At 55.8% G+C, this 18,091-nt stretch overlaps 1 protein-coding gene and 1 pseudogene across 1 annotated transcript; both read right to left on the bottom strand.

Annotated features, from left to right (window-relative positions):
• Window positions 1–554: 554 nt before the first annotated feature.
• LOC141470101 (zona pellucida sperm-binding protein 3-like) lies at window positions 555–6,127 on the bottom strand (annotated as a pseudogene).
• A 5,395-nt stretch (window positions 6,128–11,522) lies between these two features.
• LOC141470100 (protein PML-like) lies at window positions 11,523–16,664 on the bottom strand. The gene is made up of 4 exons (XM_074156029.1): window positions 16,638–16,664; window positions 15,559–16,037; window positions 13,800–14,377; window positions 11,523–12,438 (listed from the first exon to the last, which is right to left on the bottom strand). The coding sequence occupies exons 1-4, from the start codon at window positions 16,662–16,664 to the stop codon at window positions 11,642–11,644; spliced, it is 1,881 nt and encodes a 626-aa protein (XP_074012130.1). The 3' UTR covers window positions 11,523–11,641.
• Window positions 16,665–18,091: the final 1,427 nt, after the last annotated feature.

The raw sequence follows: 18,091 nt of genomic DNA, 5'->3' as shown, positions 1-18,091 counted from the left end.
CTCCCCAGCGGGGACCGGGACCCACGTATTCGCTCAGCGCTGACCCAGCGACAGCCAATGGAGTGCCCTCACCACTGACACGAGTGCGGCTGTTCTCAGCGGGGGGCCCGAACACCTCCCCCCACCACCACCCCATTCCAGCCTCGGCAGTGAGGTCACCGGCTGCAGAACCGCAACCTTTCGTTTTTATCTCTGCTGCCCTTCCCCAGCTCTTGGGCTGCTGTTTGTTTTGTTGCCTTCAAGGAAGCAGGGGTTAGAGGAAGCCGGAGGCGAGCCTCGCTGCACCCATCGCCCCCTGCCCCGCGCCACAGCACCCCAGTTTGTATCCACACACCCCCCCCAAACAGGGGTGGGCATTGGCCGGCTCCTCACAGCCCAGAAACAGGGAAAGCTGCTTGAAAATAAACCCGATACATTTTCATGCCTCATTTATTGGAGTTTCTGTCCCTTCTTTTGAGCCTCTTTAACTTTTCTTTGTTTTTTTTTCCCCTGCCAGGGCTCCGCAAGCATCCTGTTGGCTCCATACGAAGGATGCTGGTGTTTCACACCCCAGATCACTCTCCATCTGTGGGGATGCCCCTGGCAAGCATTCGGGATAGTAAAAAGCCTCCAATTTGGATGTTTGAGCTGGAGCGGCTGGGCCCTTTCTGGGAAAACGAAAAGAAAGAAAAAGTTTTGGGGGTGGATGTCACCCAGCCCACTCCTAGCAGGAATCCCACCACCTTTGGAGCTGGGACTGGCTTGCGCCCACCTCAACATCCCCAAAACCCACCCGTGGGAAGCTTTACGGGCCAGCGTAAAACCTTCTGCTTGCTCCCCACCTCGCCCCAGGAGCTGATGCCCCGTCTCTGCTGCTGCTGGTGGGCCCAGGACTTCTCCTCCGTGTTTAAAATACCTCGAGACGAGCGCTGGCGTAGGAATGCCAGGGATTCCAGCAGGCTGAGCCCCGTGCGTCAGGGAGATAACTGCTGTGGGCGATGCTGAATCAGTAAATAAGCAGCTGCCCCCCCTCCCTGCGGGGGAAAACATCGGCGCTGGGCCGGGTCCTTGGCTGCAAGGACCACAGGAGATGCCTGGTCTCACCCCATCGCATCCCAGAGAGCCACAGCTCAGGAGACAGCTCTGGAGTTAATTTGTGGGTCTCCGGGTACCAGGGTTTGGTCCCAGTAGGAAAATAAACCCCTATGATGGGTCACCTTGTGCTCACACGGCTCGGATGAGCAGAGGTGGACCCCGGGTGGAGAAACATGCCCAGACTCATGTGGTTCTTTATGAAAAAAGGGGATTTCTGCTCCCAGGTTGGCCCTTGCCAGGACCAGCTTGTCCCATCTTGACTCCAAGCACAGCACGACATTGGCCACGGACCAGCACAGTTGGGAAAGAGTGTGACCTCACTTTTTTTTGAAGGAGGCAGAGACCAGAAAGTCCCAGGGCACTGGACAAGCCCAAACCCAGTGGTTCCCCTCCACCCCCAACCCTGTTGCATAAAGGAGACTTTTAAGCACATCTCATATTTCCTTATAAAATAAAGCTTTAAGCCAGAAAACTGTCATCACGCCGTGAGGTCAGTGCTGCTGTTGAGCATCACCGGAGCTGGGGATGCTGCTCGGGAAGGAGCAGGAGCTGCTGGAGAGGAACGGCTGCTCTGGAAAGCCAGAGAGCGTTTCCCCATCCCCAATTTCTTTGTAGACCAGATTTGTCTGATATTTCTCTTCCCATCTGGAGCCAGGTGAGGTATTTTGGTTCAAGGACTAAAGGGCAGCTGTGCCAAGCGACACAGCAAGGGGGTTTCACTTAAAACTCTCCTCCATGTGTCCCAGCAAACCAGAGAGATAGTCCCTGCTCAGAGCACATGCGCCAAGAGATGGCTGGGGCATGGAACTTCTGGAGAAGATGCTGACCAAGAAGGAAAGAGTTATGTGAAGGTGTAGCATGTCAGCAACCACAACTTGTGGTCTGGGAGGCTCAGGTAAGGAAATATTTCTTCTCCAGGAGGGTTGTGCCACCCTGGGCTGAGCATGCAAAGGTGAGGGATCTCCATCCACAGACGCTCCCAGCCTCAGCCACGCCAACACAAGGCTGATAGATCTGGTGGTGTACTGGAGACCCTCTGAGATCCTTTCCACCTGTGTTCCCATGCCCTTCTGCTCTTCCTTTCTGCCCCAAAAGCTGACAGCTCACGGGGAAAGGTGAGGACTTCTCCCAGTGTTCTCCCTACCTCCCGCTTTTCTGCAAGACAAGGACCAAACCCCTCCAGCGAGGGTCAGATTATACGGATGAGGAAAGAAGCTATACTGACAACTCCAACCCAAGGCCAGTGCAGCTCCCCCATCCAACCCAGAATTAATCTTGCAATTTTTGGGGAGGGCAAACTTGCTTTTAGATCCATGAGCAGCCAAGGGAAGGGATGGGACTGTGGTTTAGGTGGCCCAAATTCCAAAGAGACCCCAGGACAAGGTGACATCTATCAAAGGGCATGCGGCTGGGGGTCTCCAGGGTGCTGGATGGCACCAAACGACATGGGAGGCTGTGCAAGACACCCCTGTCCTCTGTCCCTCACAGCCAAGAGAGCTGCCCAACCTCCCCTGGAGCAGGCTAAGGAGTTGCAGACCTCCTCCTGCCCCTGAAAAAACAGCTCAAGAGGTGGCCACACTGAGAGGAAGTCCCAGCTCCTCACAGGTCCTGGTTTTTCCCTGAATCCAGCCACCTGAATCTGCTCTGACGACAAACACCACATCCCAAGATGTTCAGCTGGCCCAGTTGCTACCGCTGCCTGGAGTGGGGACCTCTCCCAGCTGGCGGGGAGCAACAGGTCTTGGGTTTGGGGCAGGAACATCTTGCCATTATGGCTGAAGAGCCCAAGTTTCACAGCAATGGGAGAGAAAAGGAGAAAAAAAAAAAAAAAAGCAAGTGTGACTCAGGCATGTCAGAAAGCCCCTTTTTGGGGGGAGAAGGGGGGAAGTTGGGGTAGAAATTCCAGTCCCTGCCCCAAGGACTGTTTATACATTTCATCCAAGGCTTGTTACATACAACTATGTGTAAACAGTCCTTGAGGCAGGGACTGGAATTCCTGCCTCCGTCTGTCCCAGGAAGAGCCCAACCCACCGACCCTCCAGTTGCGCTCCTTTCCTCATCCAGCAAAGCTGGGTTTCTTCCCCAGAAACAGCTCCAGGCAGGAGGAAAGTGGTCCGAGTTTTATTAAACCCTGAGGTCCCCCTTGGCTTATTGAGATGAGAAGCCCAAGCTCTTCACCTTTGGGCAAGCTTCTGTTCCCGGTTGCTGGCTTTGTTGAAGGAAAAAGGCTTGTTCAGAGGGTCAGGAGCTTGGTTAGCCAGGGAGACCTTCAGGTGGCAGGTGATATAGATCGGGGCAGGGGGGAGCAGGCAGAGCAGAGGGGTTAGATTGTCATTTATCTTCACAGCATGCACCATGAAACTGGTCTCCAGTGGGACCACCATCTCCCCAGGGCAGCTCAACCCCATCCTACTTCCTTCAAGCCACTTAAGGGTTCAGCTCCTGAAGCCCATCAGAAGGGCTTGTCTTGACCAGTATCAGAACTGGTCTCCAAGGAAGATCCTTGGCTCAGAGGGCCACGATCCAGACACAGGGTGATGTCAATCCTGCATTGCTATGAGGCAGTTGCCTTGGGAATGTAATTCTAGACAAACTACATTAACTTTCTTAATGGAGTGAGGCCATAGCCCCACTGAGACAAGGGAGTTCGCTTGCTTTAAGGAGGATTTAGAGCTGGGAGGTTCAGCCTGGAAAAGAGAAGGCTCCGGGGAGACCTTTGAGCCCCTTCCAGTCCCTAAAGGGGCTCCAGGAAAGCTGGGGAGGGACTCTTGATCAGGGAGGGGAGACATAGGAGGAGGGGGAAGGGTTTGGCACTGACACAGGAGAGATTGAGATGGGATCTGGGGAAGAACTTCTTTGCTGCGAGGGTGGTGAGACCCTGGCCCAGGTTGCCCAGAGAAGCTGTGGCTGCCCCGAGAAGCTGTGGCTGCCCCATCCCTGGAGGGGTTCAAGGCCAGGTTGGATGGGGCTTGGAGCAACCTGGTCTGGTGGGAGGTGTCCCTTCCCAGGGCATGGGGTGGGACTGGATGTCCTTTGAGGTCCCTTCCAACCCAAACCATACTATGATTCTATGATGTACCAGACTGCTGGAGCCTCCTGCACACCTGAATACATCTACTGCAAACCAAAGCACATCTTGCCTGGGTCTTGGGGGGGATATAAAAGTCGAAGTGGCATCATCGAGTTGCCCACCCACCAGGCACCTCAGCACAAAAGGAAAGGCCAGCAGGATCCCACTGTCGCAGGGAAACCACCTCTCCATAACCTGTAGAGAGGGCACAGCCAGCTCCTACCCATTGGAGTCAATGAAAGCACACTGGGGAGAAGAGCTCCTGTCTGGGGTTGGGGTGGCCACGCAGTTGTCCACAAAGAGCCTCAGAGGTGCGTGGTTCTCTGTGTTGACACTAGCTTGGAAGTGGAGGACCTCTCCCAGTTGAAATATGGTGTAGACCCTCTCAGCGCTCCTGTCAGCTGGAAGGAGAGGTCACCAGGTGCTCAGGAATGGGAATCCAGCTTGTGGTTCACTGCTTCCACCCAAGGAAACCCCAACAGGCACGAGGCCCTGGGTACTCACCAAAACTGCACCAAATCCCAGGAGCGCTGGGGTGATACCAGCACCAGCTGTGCCATCTAGTGGAAGCATGGCCATCTCAGGGTGCCCTGCATCAGAGGAGGCCCTCACCCAAAACCTACCATGCATGAGGCACAGGGAGAAGAACAGCTTCTCCTCAGAGGACAGGGTGGAACAGAAGGGCACCCACATGGGTTTGACTTGCATTGTCCCTCCTGGGGAAGAGACGCTCATGGTTAAAGGCTCTATGGCAGCAGAAGGGCTTGCTTGGTGCTCACCTTGGGTAGTGGCACTCAGTGGTTCCTCTGCTCCTTGGGTAGAGGAACCATGGCAGGGCTGGTGCAAACAATGACAGCGTTGCCAGTAAGAAAAAGGTTGTAATTTAGGCTTGCTTGGTAGACTTGAGCATCAGGGGTTACCTGAGGAAGACACAAGACACATTAACCAGTCATTAAGAGCCCTGTTCCTTGGCCACATGCACCGAGCAGCACATCTAAGCCTGGAGACTCAGTGCTGAGATGTTTCTTCTGGGCAGCTGCCAGCAGCATTTGTGCTGGAGGCAGACAAGCGCCACTCGTCCTGCTGTGGGGATGCTCTGGGCTGGGAAGCTGCTCCAGCCTGTCCAAGGACAGCCTCTGGGCAGCAGCAGAGCCGAATGCAGAGGTGCTTAAGATTCTTCTTCCCACCCCCCTCCCCCCCCCCCTAGTTTCCATGCCCCAGAACAACAGACAGGAAGGTCTGTCCCCCTAGGAAAGAGGAGGGTGACTTCTGCTCAGGGCAGATTTAATGAAGGTATCTGCTGGGTGGAGTATGGGGAGATACCCGCTCACCCTGGTGGCCCAAACCTCTCCCAGCAGAGAGGGACCACTTAAAATTTAAGTTTTCTGTGAAGTAGCTTCAAGCTACTGGTGATGCCTTCTGAGGCATCTGCCACCAGCTGGGCTCCACCCTGGAGGTGGCAGCAACAGCCTAAATAGCCCCAGGAGATGTAGATACCTCTGTTGTCATCAGGAAAACCCTAATTTCTCTGCCTCTTGCACACCCTTCCCTGCTCACACCACCCCAAAGCTAGCCCCAGACAAGACAGCACAGCTTCTGCTGCCCCCAAAAAGCAGGCTGAGATGTTCAGCCTCTAGGAAAGGCTTTGGAGCATCTCCCTGAGCCCACCTACACCACAGCCCCTGCCAGTTTCAGCAGCCCAAGCCACCAACATGCAAGCCAAGAGGTGGACCCCACACACCAGAGCTCCAGCCCCCCACGGCCTTATCCTGAGGGTGCTGCCATGCTCATGCAGTCCAGCCATGAAGGTCACCATGGTCTCAGCAGTGCTCCAATCTGCAGGCAAGCAGCCAAGCCCAGGATCAGGTCTACAGCCTTGACCAGGTATCCCATGCTAAAGAGATCCCTGTGCACCGTGACCACCTCCTGGCACTGCACAGCTGGGAGAAGTCCAGGGCTGCCCCAAGGAAGGAACCCCTCCATAGCTCTACCTCCCCTCTAAGGAAGGCCCTGTGATTGTAAGCAACCACCTCCCCAAAAACTCAGCAGCAAAAAGCAAACACCAGGCTGCTTCCAAGCCCCGTTTTATCTACCAGGGTCCAGCACAAGGAGCAACTGCTGCCCAGGGACCTTTTATAGCCCACACCTTCCACAGCCACTCCCAGCCCAGGTGATAAGGGCACTTAGCAAGAGCTGAGAGCACTCAATTTCCTGGGGAACCCATCATGATGGGCTCTAATGAGCTAATGAGGTGCAGGATTGGGTCCCCTGCCCACAGGAGAGATGTTGAGTTTGCTGTGCAGGTTTTTTCCCCTTTTTGGGGGGAACAAGCAGCTCTGTAAGATCCACAGAGACATGCCCCACCTCCAAACCATGTCACATCTCCAGATCATGGGGCTCTTATGCAGCGGGGTCACTGGAGGATGGTGTGGGGGCTGACACTTTCCCAAGGCAAACCCACTCTTCAGGTGCCCATGCTTGTCCCTGTCCCCAGCTCCTTCAAGGTGGTGATGATCCTCATGGAGCTGCTCATGTCAAGGGCAATTGGGTATTTCCAGGACACAAGTGACTCATGGCTAGCTCTTCACTACTGAGCAAAGGTGGATTTTTTGGAGGAAGAAGCGGAAATTTCAACTTGGATCAAGTGGAAGAATAAAAGGAAAAGACAGGGGATTGTGGAGGAGATCCCCATCGGCTGCCCTGAACCACATCCCTGCTCTTGCAGGACCAGACTCCACACGGTGGCGTCCACACCAGCATGGCCACCAGCATTTCCTTGTGCTTCCCGGGATTTTAGCAAAAGGGAGGAAAATGCCTGCACACACGTGGCTGTTTAACTGTTGCCTGAACAGACTTGTCCCCTGGACCCACCAGCTTCCTGGGCAGGACAGGTGTTGAAATGGGTGGTAGTAAAATAATGAATAGAATAAACCTTATCAGGAATAATATTAGAGCTGTTAGGTATTAGAAATAATAAGTATTGCTAATAATTATTAGAATTATTAGACCTGGGCCAAAATTGTCCCCATGGTGTCTCAGCAGTACATCCCTTCCTGGGATGATTCAGCAGCAGGTTGTCCCCTCCATGGTCCCCAGAGGGTTCCTTGTGCTTGGTTAGAGGCTATAAATCAGGAGGAAAAGCAGTTTGTGTATCGAAGTGACAGGGGGAAGGAGCATGGCTTCGGACAGGAGTCCTCCTATGGGGTTTTAGGGTCGGCACATGGATGTTTGCTTCATCCCTGCCTCTGGGTGAACGTTGGGGTGCTCATTGCTTTGCTTGTGCAGGCAGGTGAGGACCAGGTGAGATGCCCACGAGTTTTGGGTGATAGCCGTGGCTGAACCGGGCTGTTTTGGCATGGCAGGGGGGTTGGAACTCGATGATCTTTAAGGTCCCTTCCAACTCTAACCATTCTATGATTCTATGATTCTATGATCCAAACTGGAAAGCTGCCGGTGGGAAAGCTGCTGACTGTGGACAGTGTTGAGGTGGCACAGCAGATTCCTCAGACTGATCTCGTAGACACTATTTTTGGCCATCAAGCTGGACAGACATTCCACTGGCTGACTCAGGACTGGGAGTACTTCTCTCCATCCACCACTGTCATCTGAACGCTTTCATTTTCTGGAGAAGAGGAGGCGGGGAGGAGGAAAGGCAGAATTAGCCTCTTGTTCAGGAGGAAAATAAAACATTGATTGAGGTTCTCAGCCTCTACCAGCTTTCCCCATTGATAGCAGCTGGGGGACATCGTTTCACTTGCCTCCACCATTTAGTCACACCCTCAGCTTCCAGCACTCCAACATCCTTCAGGAACGTCCTTCCCATTAACACTAACACCCCCTGCAGTGGGATCATTCCTCCCATGAGGAATATGAGAGCCTTCACAGCTTTTTGAGGGCGGACTAAGGAGAAGGGCTTGAAAAGTAAAATCCACCTCACCCAAGAGAGACTGGCCCATGGGAAGGAGCAGCAGGGGAGCCCACGGCCCGTGGTGACACAACTGTGCAAGGGCTGGTTAACTGGCTGAGCAACTCAGAGAAATATCCCCATGGCCTTGTGGGCTCCAAGTTCCTCCAGATGTCCTGAAACTCAAAGGCATGGCCTCTTGGGTGCTCAGGATATTGTTCTTGCCCTTATACAGCCAAGGCCATGGTGGACACGCCTGAACTTCTCCCCTGCAAAATAAAAATAAAGAGACACTAACAGATGTGGGGATCTGAGCTGGCTGCAATGTAGGACCTCCCCACTTAGGATCTTACTCAAAATCTTCACGTCAAAGAAAACTAGGGATCCCTGTCTCATGTCCAGTATGTTCTGGCTGCTGATGGGAAGGCCCAGCAAGTCTTTGCTGGTGCTCTTATTGAGGATGTCGCTGAGGTCATCTAGTAGAATGAAGTTCTGGAAGAGCACACAATTTCCTTTTAATAAGTGTCACAAGATCCAGGGCAGCAGCTCTGGGCACTCGTGTATCCTGGAGGTTACCAAATCTCAGGGATCTACTCAAACTGCCTGCTAGAGGACTTACGGTGTAGTAAGTGCCTCTGGTTGGTCATGAAGACTTGCCTCCTCCAGCACCCCAAAACAGTGATGTGCATACTCCATGCATGTTCACATGGGATGGCTCCCTTGGATGCTTCCCAACTGGCTTTCTGCTCAAAAGTGACAGACAAGTTGAGGCTACCCAACATCTCCCCTCTGGCTGTGAGCTAAGGGCCTAAGCCAGAGAACAGCAGGCAGGGAAGGGAAGCTGCCCACTTCTAAAAAACCTCTTCTGGAGAGCTGGCCACCAGCTTTTGGCCACGCAGACTGTCAGAGGAACTGCTCAGTGCTGCAAAGTAACGACAAAATCTCGTCCATCCATGTCCTGAAAGAGTAGGTGAGATTTGGGACTGCCTCTTCTTGCTGGCCTTCATTTTGTCTGCCTGCCACCTTGGCATCACCAAGATGCTTTCTACCAAGGTCTCCAAGCTGCTGGGCAGCCCAGTTCCCCCAGAAGTGCAAGAGAGCTAGAGGGGATTTTTTTTTGGCACTCCGTAAGGATTTCACAAATTCCTTTCCAAGGTCTGAGGAGGATTATGGGATGGTCCTGAAGGTCTGGAAGCACCAAGTGGTCCAGTCTTCCTGGCTTAAGAAAGACTGAGCAATGCAGGGTCAAGCACTAAAAGCCCTTTAGCTGCACCCACTTCTCATTGGTGCTGTCCTCCTCAAAGCTGTCCAAGCAGACATCGCTATCTGCCAAGGTAGGAAAGAGGTGTCATCTTCGGGATGTGGGGCTGTCCATCCCTTCACTGAGTGCCAGGACCAGTGGTCCCTTGATCGGCATCACCAACTGTGCCAAGACGTGGCCATGGACAACCATCAAGGTCAGGGGGAGCAAGCAGGGAGCAACCTTGCCCTTAGGGTCCACCTGAAAAAGGACTGATTCCCCCTCAAGCCACAGATACAGAGTAGACACTGGGCAAGATCCTACAGGGGAGAGAGGACCAAAACGCAGCATCACATAGCCTAAGAGTACGGAAGTAGTTGAAGGAACAAAGTCTGGTTCTTCATCAATCTCCACCAAACATCTTGTCTTTGAACAACACATTGGGACATAACTATCCTCCTGGGAGGTCTATGAAGATGCTCCAAACTGCCCTGCCTCGATGCTTACACACTGTAAGGTCTACCCATGGCTTCACCACTTTGGACACCACTTACCTGAATCGTGGAGCCCACCGTTGCCATCTGGCACATCTTCCAGCAGGCTGTCCTTCTTGGCAGAAGTCATGGGGGACACTGAACAGCTGGTCCCAGGCTGGTCCGAGCAGGTTGGCTGCTGCGGCACCATCTGGTTCCACCCCCTGTTGTTGTCTTCAACCTTCATCACCTTCACCGGCAATGTCAGGACATTTGCATTTTGGATTTTCTTCCTCTTTGCAGGGGTGGAGGTGGAGACCTAAGTGTGCAAAGAGGAGCCCAGTGAGAGCGGCCCTGCACGGTCAAGGATGGAGATGTCCTTTGCCCCTGGAGCAAGAGCCAAACAAGCTTGACCACATGGGTTTGTCCCAGCCCAAAGCTACCGCTCTTCTTGCCCAGATGGTCTCTGCTGTTCTGGGGTCACCCAGCACCATGTCCTCATTTCTGGCATGATGCCCCTGGCTCTCCTTGGGCTGTGGCCACTCCAACCACCCCGGTCCAGGTTCTGCCTGACAAGGGTCAGGAAAACTTTCTGCTTTGCAAAGAACAGAGGAACCTCCCCATCCCAAGCTGGGGGAATAAATCATCTGTCTTCTTGTTCCAGCCCTGAGGCTCCCAGGCTCTGCAGGGCTCACAGGCAGGGCTAAGCCCTCCTGATCCCAGGCTGGGGTGGCTGGGGACATGATCTGCAGAGGGGCACCCTTGGGGTCTCTCAGCCCCGGTCCTACGATGGCTGGTTTGTCCCAGGCAAAAGCAGGCAGGTCTGATGCTAGACAAGTCCTTCCTGCACTATGGGACTGGAAACCAGAAGAGAACTCGCCTTCAGCATTGTTGAAGGCCACTTCTGCTTGGGTGGGGCTCTGTCCTTCTTGTGGAAGATGTGTTTGGGGGGCCCAAATCCATCACAAACCAGTCGCAGCATCTTTCCCCGGCCAGCCCTGGATGTGGGCAGGGTGCAGGCAGGAAAGGACTTGCGAGCCACCATGGCAAGGAGAGCTCTTCACAGTGACTGCAGTGGCACGTCTCACCCCAAGGTGCCTTCAAGGGACAACATCTGCCCTGGCTCTGCCCTGTCCCAAAACCAGCTTGGCTGATTCTCTTCTGTCAAAAGAGAACTTGGAAAGCAGCAAGCAAATGCCAAAGCTCAAGCAACCTTGGAAGGGTTGGGGGTAGCCCCAAATTCCTGCTGGGTAACCCCAGGAGGCAAAAATCCCAGAGCAAAGCAAACCCGAGTCTCACCTGGTGGGAGTTTTCTACGGCTGGAGCTGGGGGACGCTTCTGAAAGCAGAAAAACACAGCCAGCTGAGAGGAGGGCAAGCAACGCTGGGGACATCTGAGAGCAGCAAGAAAGGAGAGAGCAGAAGGTGCAGGTGGCTCATGGGCCACCTCCTTGGAGGGTCACCTCTTGGAGGTGCTATGGAGGCTGAAAACCAGCCGTGAGCTCGCAGGCCGGGCTGGAGAGGTGCCCGCTCTGCCCAGCCACCCACCCATTCACCCATCCTTGTGCTGAAGCCTTGCCTCCAGCTCTCCCACCCATCCCAGACCCACAAGCTAGGAGGTCATACGTGCTGGGAAGGAAAGAAAAAAGATAATTAGTAGGATCATGCTGTTCCCCAGCGAGTTATTGCCATGCAGCGGTGAGGGCTCATTCCGGGGGGAGACGCCACCTTCCCAAAACCAGCAAAAGACCAAGGCACCGTTCATCCCAGGAGGATTTATTGGCACAGCAAGGTGGGATGGAGAGCCTGGTCTCCATAGGGACCTTGAAAGGGTCCTCCAAGCAGCCGCCGTCCAGGGCAAACGTTCTGGCTTGCAGAGCCTCACTTCTTCCTCCGCTTCCGAAGTCTGGTGCTGGGCTTCCCACCACACTTGCCCTTGGATTTGGGGCCCTCCCCCTTGGAGGCTGGGCTGTGGGGCTCTGAGCGTGCTGGGCTGGCAGAGGGGGCGGCAGGAGAGGGTCTGCTGGGGGAAAGGACCATGGTAGCCACTGGGACCAGCGGTCCATGCTCCTGCGGGGTGCTGGGGGGGAATAACTCCAGCAGGTCAGAGGGCAGCGATGGCCAGTCCACGTCTGTGGTGAGGGGCTCCCGTGGGCTGGCCACGGGCTGCAGCAAGGGTCCCACAGCAGAGGTGATGGTGGCCATGGAGCGGGACACGGCCCGGATCTCCTGGGTCACGGACACCAGGTGCCTGTTTGCCCTGAGCTGAGCTCGCAGGAGGCGATCGCCGATCTTCAGGAGCTCATCCGCTTGCTGCATGTTGGACCTGGCCCAGCCACCGAAATCTTGCTGCAGGGAGGCCAGAGAGTCCTGGATGCTCCTGGGAAGAGGCACAGTGTCCCCATGGGCTGATCCCGAGTCTTTCTCTGCTTCTTCATCCCTCTGCATCAGAAGGGCTGGAGGTATGGGTTGGGTGGGGGACATATCCCCTCCCTCGTCTGGACACACGTGTTCTCTGCTGCTGGAGGAGTCTGGCATGGGGGCACAGGGCTTGTGGTGGGCAGACATCCCTGCGGGGTGACCTCCATGTGGTTGGCAATGCTCCCTGGGAGGCTCGAGGTCAAGGATCATGGTGGAATCATCATCGGACGGGGAGTCATGCTGGGGATCAGAGGTACCTGTGGTGGGGAGGGAGGCTGAAGGGAGCAGGAAGGGAGAATCCGGGAACAAGCTGCCCACAGAGGTGGTGGAGTCTTCGTCTCCGGAGACATTCAAAACCCACCTGGACACGTCCCTGTGCAACCTGCTCTGGGTGACCCTGCTCTGGCAGCGGGTTGGACTAGATGATCTCCAGAGGTCCCTTCCAACCCCATAGCATTCTATGGTTCTGTGATCAGAGGGTCCCTCCCAGCCCACCTCAGTGGGGTGGAGAGGGGAGACAGAGGGATGATACCTACCATGCGATGGAGACGCACGGAGTAGGATGGGAGGCAGCTTGTCCCACAGAAACCCCAAGCTCCATCAAGGACATCACCCCTGGCCTCTTCTATGGACTGTCCATAGCCCATGAGCTTGCCCTGGGGAGCTCAGTGGTGGAAGTCCACAGAGGGCCAAGGAGGACAGTGGTGATAGCCCAGGTCTGAAGACAGCAGCAGGTGGATGGAGCAGATCCTCCCATTGCTTTCCCACCCCACCACCCCCACCGATGCTACCACCTTCTGACCAAACCCAGATCCTCCCGCACACCATCCCTGCACACACCACAGATGCCAAGGCCTTCACCATTCCCAAACCACCAGCATCTCCACCACAGCACTGCTGCTGAAGAGCTGGGGGAAGACCCGGGCAAACCCAGCAGCGGTCATGGACCTCTTGCCATTCCTGTTGGGGAGTGCTCCTAGGGAACATTTTGCCTTCCCAGTTGGACTTGCCATCCCAAGGCAGTAATCAACAACCCAAAAGGGGAATTGCCCCAGGGTGTTTTGGAAAAAGGTTGAGCAAAGACAAACTGGCTGGAGATCTGAGGAGCAGAAATGGTGAGTGGGTGGCAGGACACTAAGGCCTAGAGGATGGTTATGACCCCAGAGGGACCTGAACGTGTCACCAGCACAAACATTTTTGAGAGAGGATGTGGAGTTGATCCAACCCTTCAACTCACTTCCTCCTTGCCAATGGAGTGAGCCCATACTCCATATGCCTTGTCTCCAGGTGCCACTCACCTCCCTTGTGCTTCAACCCACAGCACAGCTCCATCCATGTTCCCTCCCAGTACCACTGCATCTGTGGGACCACCGTACTCCACAAGAGCAAGAGACAAGCGTTGCTTTGGGTGTGATGGATGCCACAACAGCATCCCCTCCCTGGTGGAGGTTGGAGTGTGCCCACTACATGAGCAAAGGCTGGAGGCACAGGTCCACCAAGTCACCAGGTGGAAGGAGACTTGAAACCCATGGAGAATATGGTCTAACCAGGGATTATAACCTTCAACTCTGCTTTCGGTCCCCCCCTCCCCAGCCGTGCTGGCCAAGTGCCTCCTTACCTGGGTGCCCCATGATGCGGTCCTCCAGTGCCTGCAGCTTGGTTCTGCACTCAACGAAATCCCTGGGCTGCATTCGGTCCCCGACCGCCAGCAGCTGCAGCCGCTGCAGCTCCTCCAGCGAGTCCTTGATGAAGGGCTGCATGTCCATCACTTCCTGCTCGGTGGCGTAGAGGTTCATCTTCTCCACCAGCCGCTCACCTGCCTCCATACGCCGCAGCACCCCTTCCACCCGCTCCAGCTCCCTTGCCAGCTCACGCCGGCCCTGCTCCTGCCCAGCTTCCACCAGCCCCAGCAGCTCCTCTTCCTCCCGACGCACCAGCCCCACCAGCTGCTCCACGCGCTGACGGATCAGCTCCCGCATCTCCTGCCGGCCCCGCTCCAGCCGGGCGGCTTCGTCCTGCAGCCCCGCATAGGTGGCCTCCAAGCCCCTTCTCTTCTGCTGCAGACGCCGGCGGATGGTGCCCAGCTCCTCCTGCCGGCGCCGGGTCTCGCTGGGGATGTCGCAGAAGGGGGCGTGATGGCTGTCCAGCAGCGCGCAGGAGCAGCACAGAGCCCTCTTGCACGTCTTGCAGTAGATGCTGCGAGGCCAAGAGCAGTAATTTAGCCCATGAACTTTGCAATTCGCTCATTTATCCAACTGCAAATTCCTTCAGTCATTCATTGAATTTAAGTTACCACCAGGTTTGGGCCAGGCGTTTGGTTTTATACTCTCTCCATTGCAAAACCAAAAATATATTGGTTCACTATCTCCATAGGGTTTCTGCTCTTTTTTGCTCCTCTGCTGGGGTGCCTAATGTCACTGCAGTGACTCTGGGAGTTGTTCAGAGAATTGCGTGGGTTGGAAGGGACCTTTCAGATCATTGAGTCCAACCACCAGCCCAACACTGACAAAAGACATCACTAAACCATGTCCCTCAGCACCACGTCTACCCATCTTAAATACCTCCAGGGGTGGTGACTCCACCACCTCCCTGGGCAGCCTCTTCCAATGTCTAATAACCCTTTCGCACCCCATAAGGGCAGGGGAGAAATGAGCTTCTCTGCCCTTCCACCAGTGGTTATTGGGGTCGTTGTCCTGGTCTCAGCTAGGACAGAGTTAATTTTCACAAGAAGCTGGGAGGGGGCCACAGCCAGGACAAATGACCCAAACCAGCCAAAGGGATGTTCTATGTCATAGGATGTCATGCTCAGAATATAACGGGGGGGAGTTGCCCAGGGGGCAAGGGGGAAGGAGGAATGGCTGCTCAGGAACGGGACGGACACTGGGTTCCGGGTGCTGAGCAATTGCCCTGTGTGTCACTTGCTTTATGTACTCTTTAATCAGTGGCCTTGTGGTAATTAATTGCCGGCTGGGGCTAAACCACAACAGCACCCAAATCCATTCCAAGCTGGTCTAGCACCATCAGCAAAACACACCCTTCTCTGCTTTCCATCACAGCAGCTGTGGCAACAGGCCTTCTCCTTGTTGAGCTCCACCAACCTCACCCTCCTCACCCTAGCAAGGAGCACCCCACACACTTCCCTCCCTCATCCCCATCATCAGCTTGAACCAAACCCTCCCACCATGCCCTAGAGCCCTGCCGGTCACCACTTCCTACCCATCCCATACCCTCCCCATGACAAGGTGGCTTCTCCATGACAAGGTGGCAATCAGGGCAGCAGAGGGACAGGGACACACTACTCAGTCCAATCATGGACTAGCCCAAAGAGATTTGTGACAAGGAACTGCCCAGATGGGGACAGATCCCCTTAGACCTACCTTACAACCTGGCTCTTGTGGGTTGGGTTGGGGCAGCACAAGTTACTGGTCTTCCTGGTGCCCTTGAGGAAGTCCTTAGCAGACCCTGCTTTGATGTCCATCACCCTCATGGCTTTGTGGCTCTCCCTCTTCAGGTAGTGCTGGTGGGCCTCAAAGCACCTGGTGCAGAGGAACTCCTCACACTCAGGACACCAGAACTCGCCGGCTTTCTTGCAGTTGCCGCAGAACAAGTCAACTCCATCAACGATCTTCTTGTAGGTCTCAAGCCTGGCCTGCAGACTGGTGAAGAGCATGTTGTCCATGTTGGGGATGCTGCTGGCCTGCGGGATGGCCGTCCGGCAGATGGGGCACTGTCCCACAGACTTGTTCTTCCTCACGCAGCTGAGGCACAAGGTATGGAGGCAGGTGAGGAGCTTGAGGTTGGGCGATTCCTTCTGGCAGTCCTCACAAAGAATGAACGGGAAGTCGTCTTCTAGGAGCTTGGGGAGGGAGGGAGAGAGGCAGAGGAATGAGTGCTGAGATGGGTTTTTTAAAAGCTTCTCAAACCACATCTTGGGGGGAAGAAGTGACCTGCAAACCCTACTTAAAGCAACCAGTGAGCAACCACTTCCCACCAGTGATGCCCAGGTCCTGTAAACAGGCCAGAGGTTGCACCTGGGTAGGGTTGGATGGACGGGGCCTTGCTGAGAGCTTCTTCTCCCTCTAGCAAAAGAGGAAACAGGTTGATTCCCCTGGCTATGGGGCTGGGGGTGCTGCAGAGGGGCAGAGCAGATGATGGGGCATGGAGGAAGCATCCAAGACCCCTGGATGGGGACCATCCTCCCAGCCACCTCCTTTGCTCAGCCCATCCCTGTGGCCTCCTGCCTGGACCAGCCTCCCCCACCCCCAACCCTCCCCAAACCGGGGAGGGGGAGAACACCCCAAAACTCTTATCCCATCACCCTCCCCACGCCACGCCTTGGGGCTGGGGACTCCCTGGTGGCCTGGACCTCCCCTCTCCGAGCACCCTTGCCCCGCCGGAGCGACCCCCCCCCGCCCGCATCCCCCCGGCATCCATCTCTGGACCAGCCTCCGCTCACCCGGGGGCCGGGGTCGCGGCCGGCCATGGCGGGGAGGGCAGGGCCAGTAGCGACCCCCGGCCCTCCGCCCCCAGCTCCTGCCTGCGCTGCCCGCGCTGCCTGCACTTTCGGTTTCTCCCAGGCTGCGAGTAACTCCTCCTTCTTCCTACGCAGAATCCGCTCCCAGCACCACCACCCCCCCACCCCCACCCCCCCCACCCCTGGAAAGCCCTTGCCGAAAAGCCGGGGTGTGGGGACACACACACCCCCCAAGAGCCCTCCACTCCTCCCCAAAAGGCGTTTCCCCAAGGAGAAATGCATTGCAGTGTCCTGCTGTGAGGGGGGGGTGAGGGACTGTCCCATCCCCCCCGCCCTTGGAGAGCATTTGCACATCTCTGCTTGTCCTGGGGGGGGGCTGGTTGTGTCCTGATTCTGCTTTATCCCTTCCTGCAGGGCACCAGTACCCCACCCCCCAGCCACCTGCACCGTGGGGACCACCACAAGAGGGACCCACCCCCACCTCGGGGGGCTGGTTGTGTCCTGATTCTCCTTTATCCCTTCCTACAGGTCATCAGTACCCCCCCCCAGCCACCTGCACCATGGGGATCACCACAAACAGCCAGGGGTTCACCCAGACTGGCAGCCCCAGAAGGATCTCCAAAGCTTGGGCTAGGCTGGTGCCACCCAGCTCCAGGTCTTGAAGAAGACCTGGTGGTTTGGCCTGAATGGATCTGTAAAACATTGAAATTCCAGAAACGTTCTCCTTACCCCCCACTTTCCCTCCCCCCTTTCTGACAAGCAGCCCCATCCATGGAAAGGCCAGGCCAGCAAGATGTCCCCACTGGTCCAGCAAAACATCCTGGGGGCTGGTAAAGCTGCCTGGAGCTCCAAGGCATTTTAACCCCTGGGGTGCTGGGTGCCATAGAGGGAGCTGAGCATCCCCGGAGAAGCCGTGCCACATCCTGATGGCTCTTCCTCGCCCTGGCAGGACTTGGTGCATTCATCACCACCACATGACAAGATGGAGTCACACCAGGCCGCCTCCTTGACTGGCAGCAGCTCCCAGGCCCTGGCCAGCACACGGCCACCCTGGGGTCCCTTGGGGCAACCGAGGCACAGGGCGGGGCAGCCCCCGTCCGCCTGCAGAAGTCATCAACCCACCACCGCCCAAGCACAAGGCTGCAAGACCAGGTTTATTGTCCATAGAGAGCTGATAGAAAGGAAGCTTACAAAATAAATAAGTATCTATATAAGCCTATATACAGTCCACATGCCCCTGCCCCAGACAGACCTCACAGCACACATGCAAAAGCACTTTGAAGCACAAATTAGCGGAATGACTTATTACAAACCACTCTGCGGGAAAGGCTCAGGTAGCTCCGGGAAGGTCACTCCCAAATCACCACCTCTGCCCCTTCCCCATCAACGGCAGCATTGTGCCACACTGGACCCCAAGCCCAGCCCGCTGGTGGCAT

The sequence above is a fragment of the Numenius arquata genome, chromosome 11, assembly GCF_964106895.1.
Source record: "Numenius arquata chromosome 11, bNumArq3.hap1.1, whole genome shotgun sequence".
Lineage (NCBI taxonomy): Eukaryota > Metazoa > Chordata > Aves > Charadriiformes > Scolopacidae > Numenius > Numenius arquata.
This window is presented reverse-complemented; position numbering and strand designations above follow the sequence as displayed.

What these genes read in the sequence shown, in the direction of transcription:
- LOC141470100 (XM_074156029.1), bottom strand. Translation starts at nt 16,664, where the DNA reads ATGGCCGGCCGCGACCCCGGCCCCCGG. An exon ending in CACAAGAGCCAGGTTGTAAG is followed by an intron (nt 14,378 to 15,558) that starts GTAGGTCTAAGG and finishes TTGGCCTCGCAG; the next exon opens with CATCTACTGCAAGACGTGCA. An exon ending in CCGCATCATGGGGCACCCAG is followed by an intron (nt 12,439 to 13,799) that starts GTAAGGAGGCAC and finishes TCCCCACCACAG; the next exon opens with GTACCTCTGATCCCCAGCAT.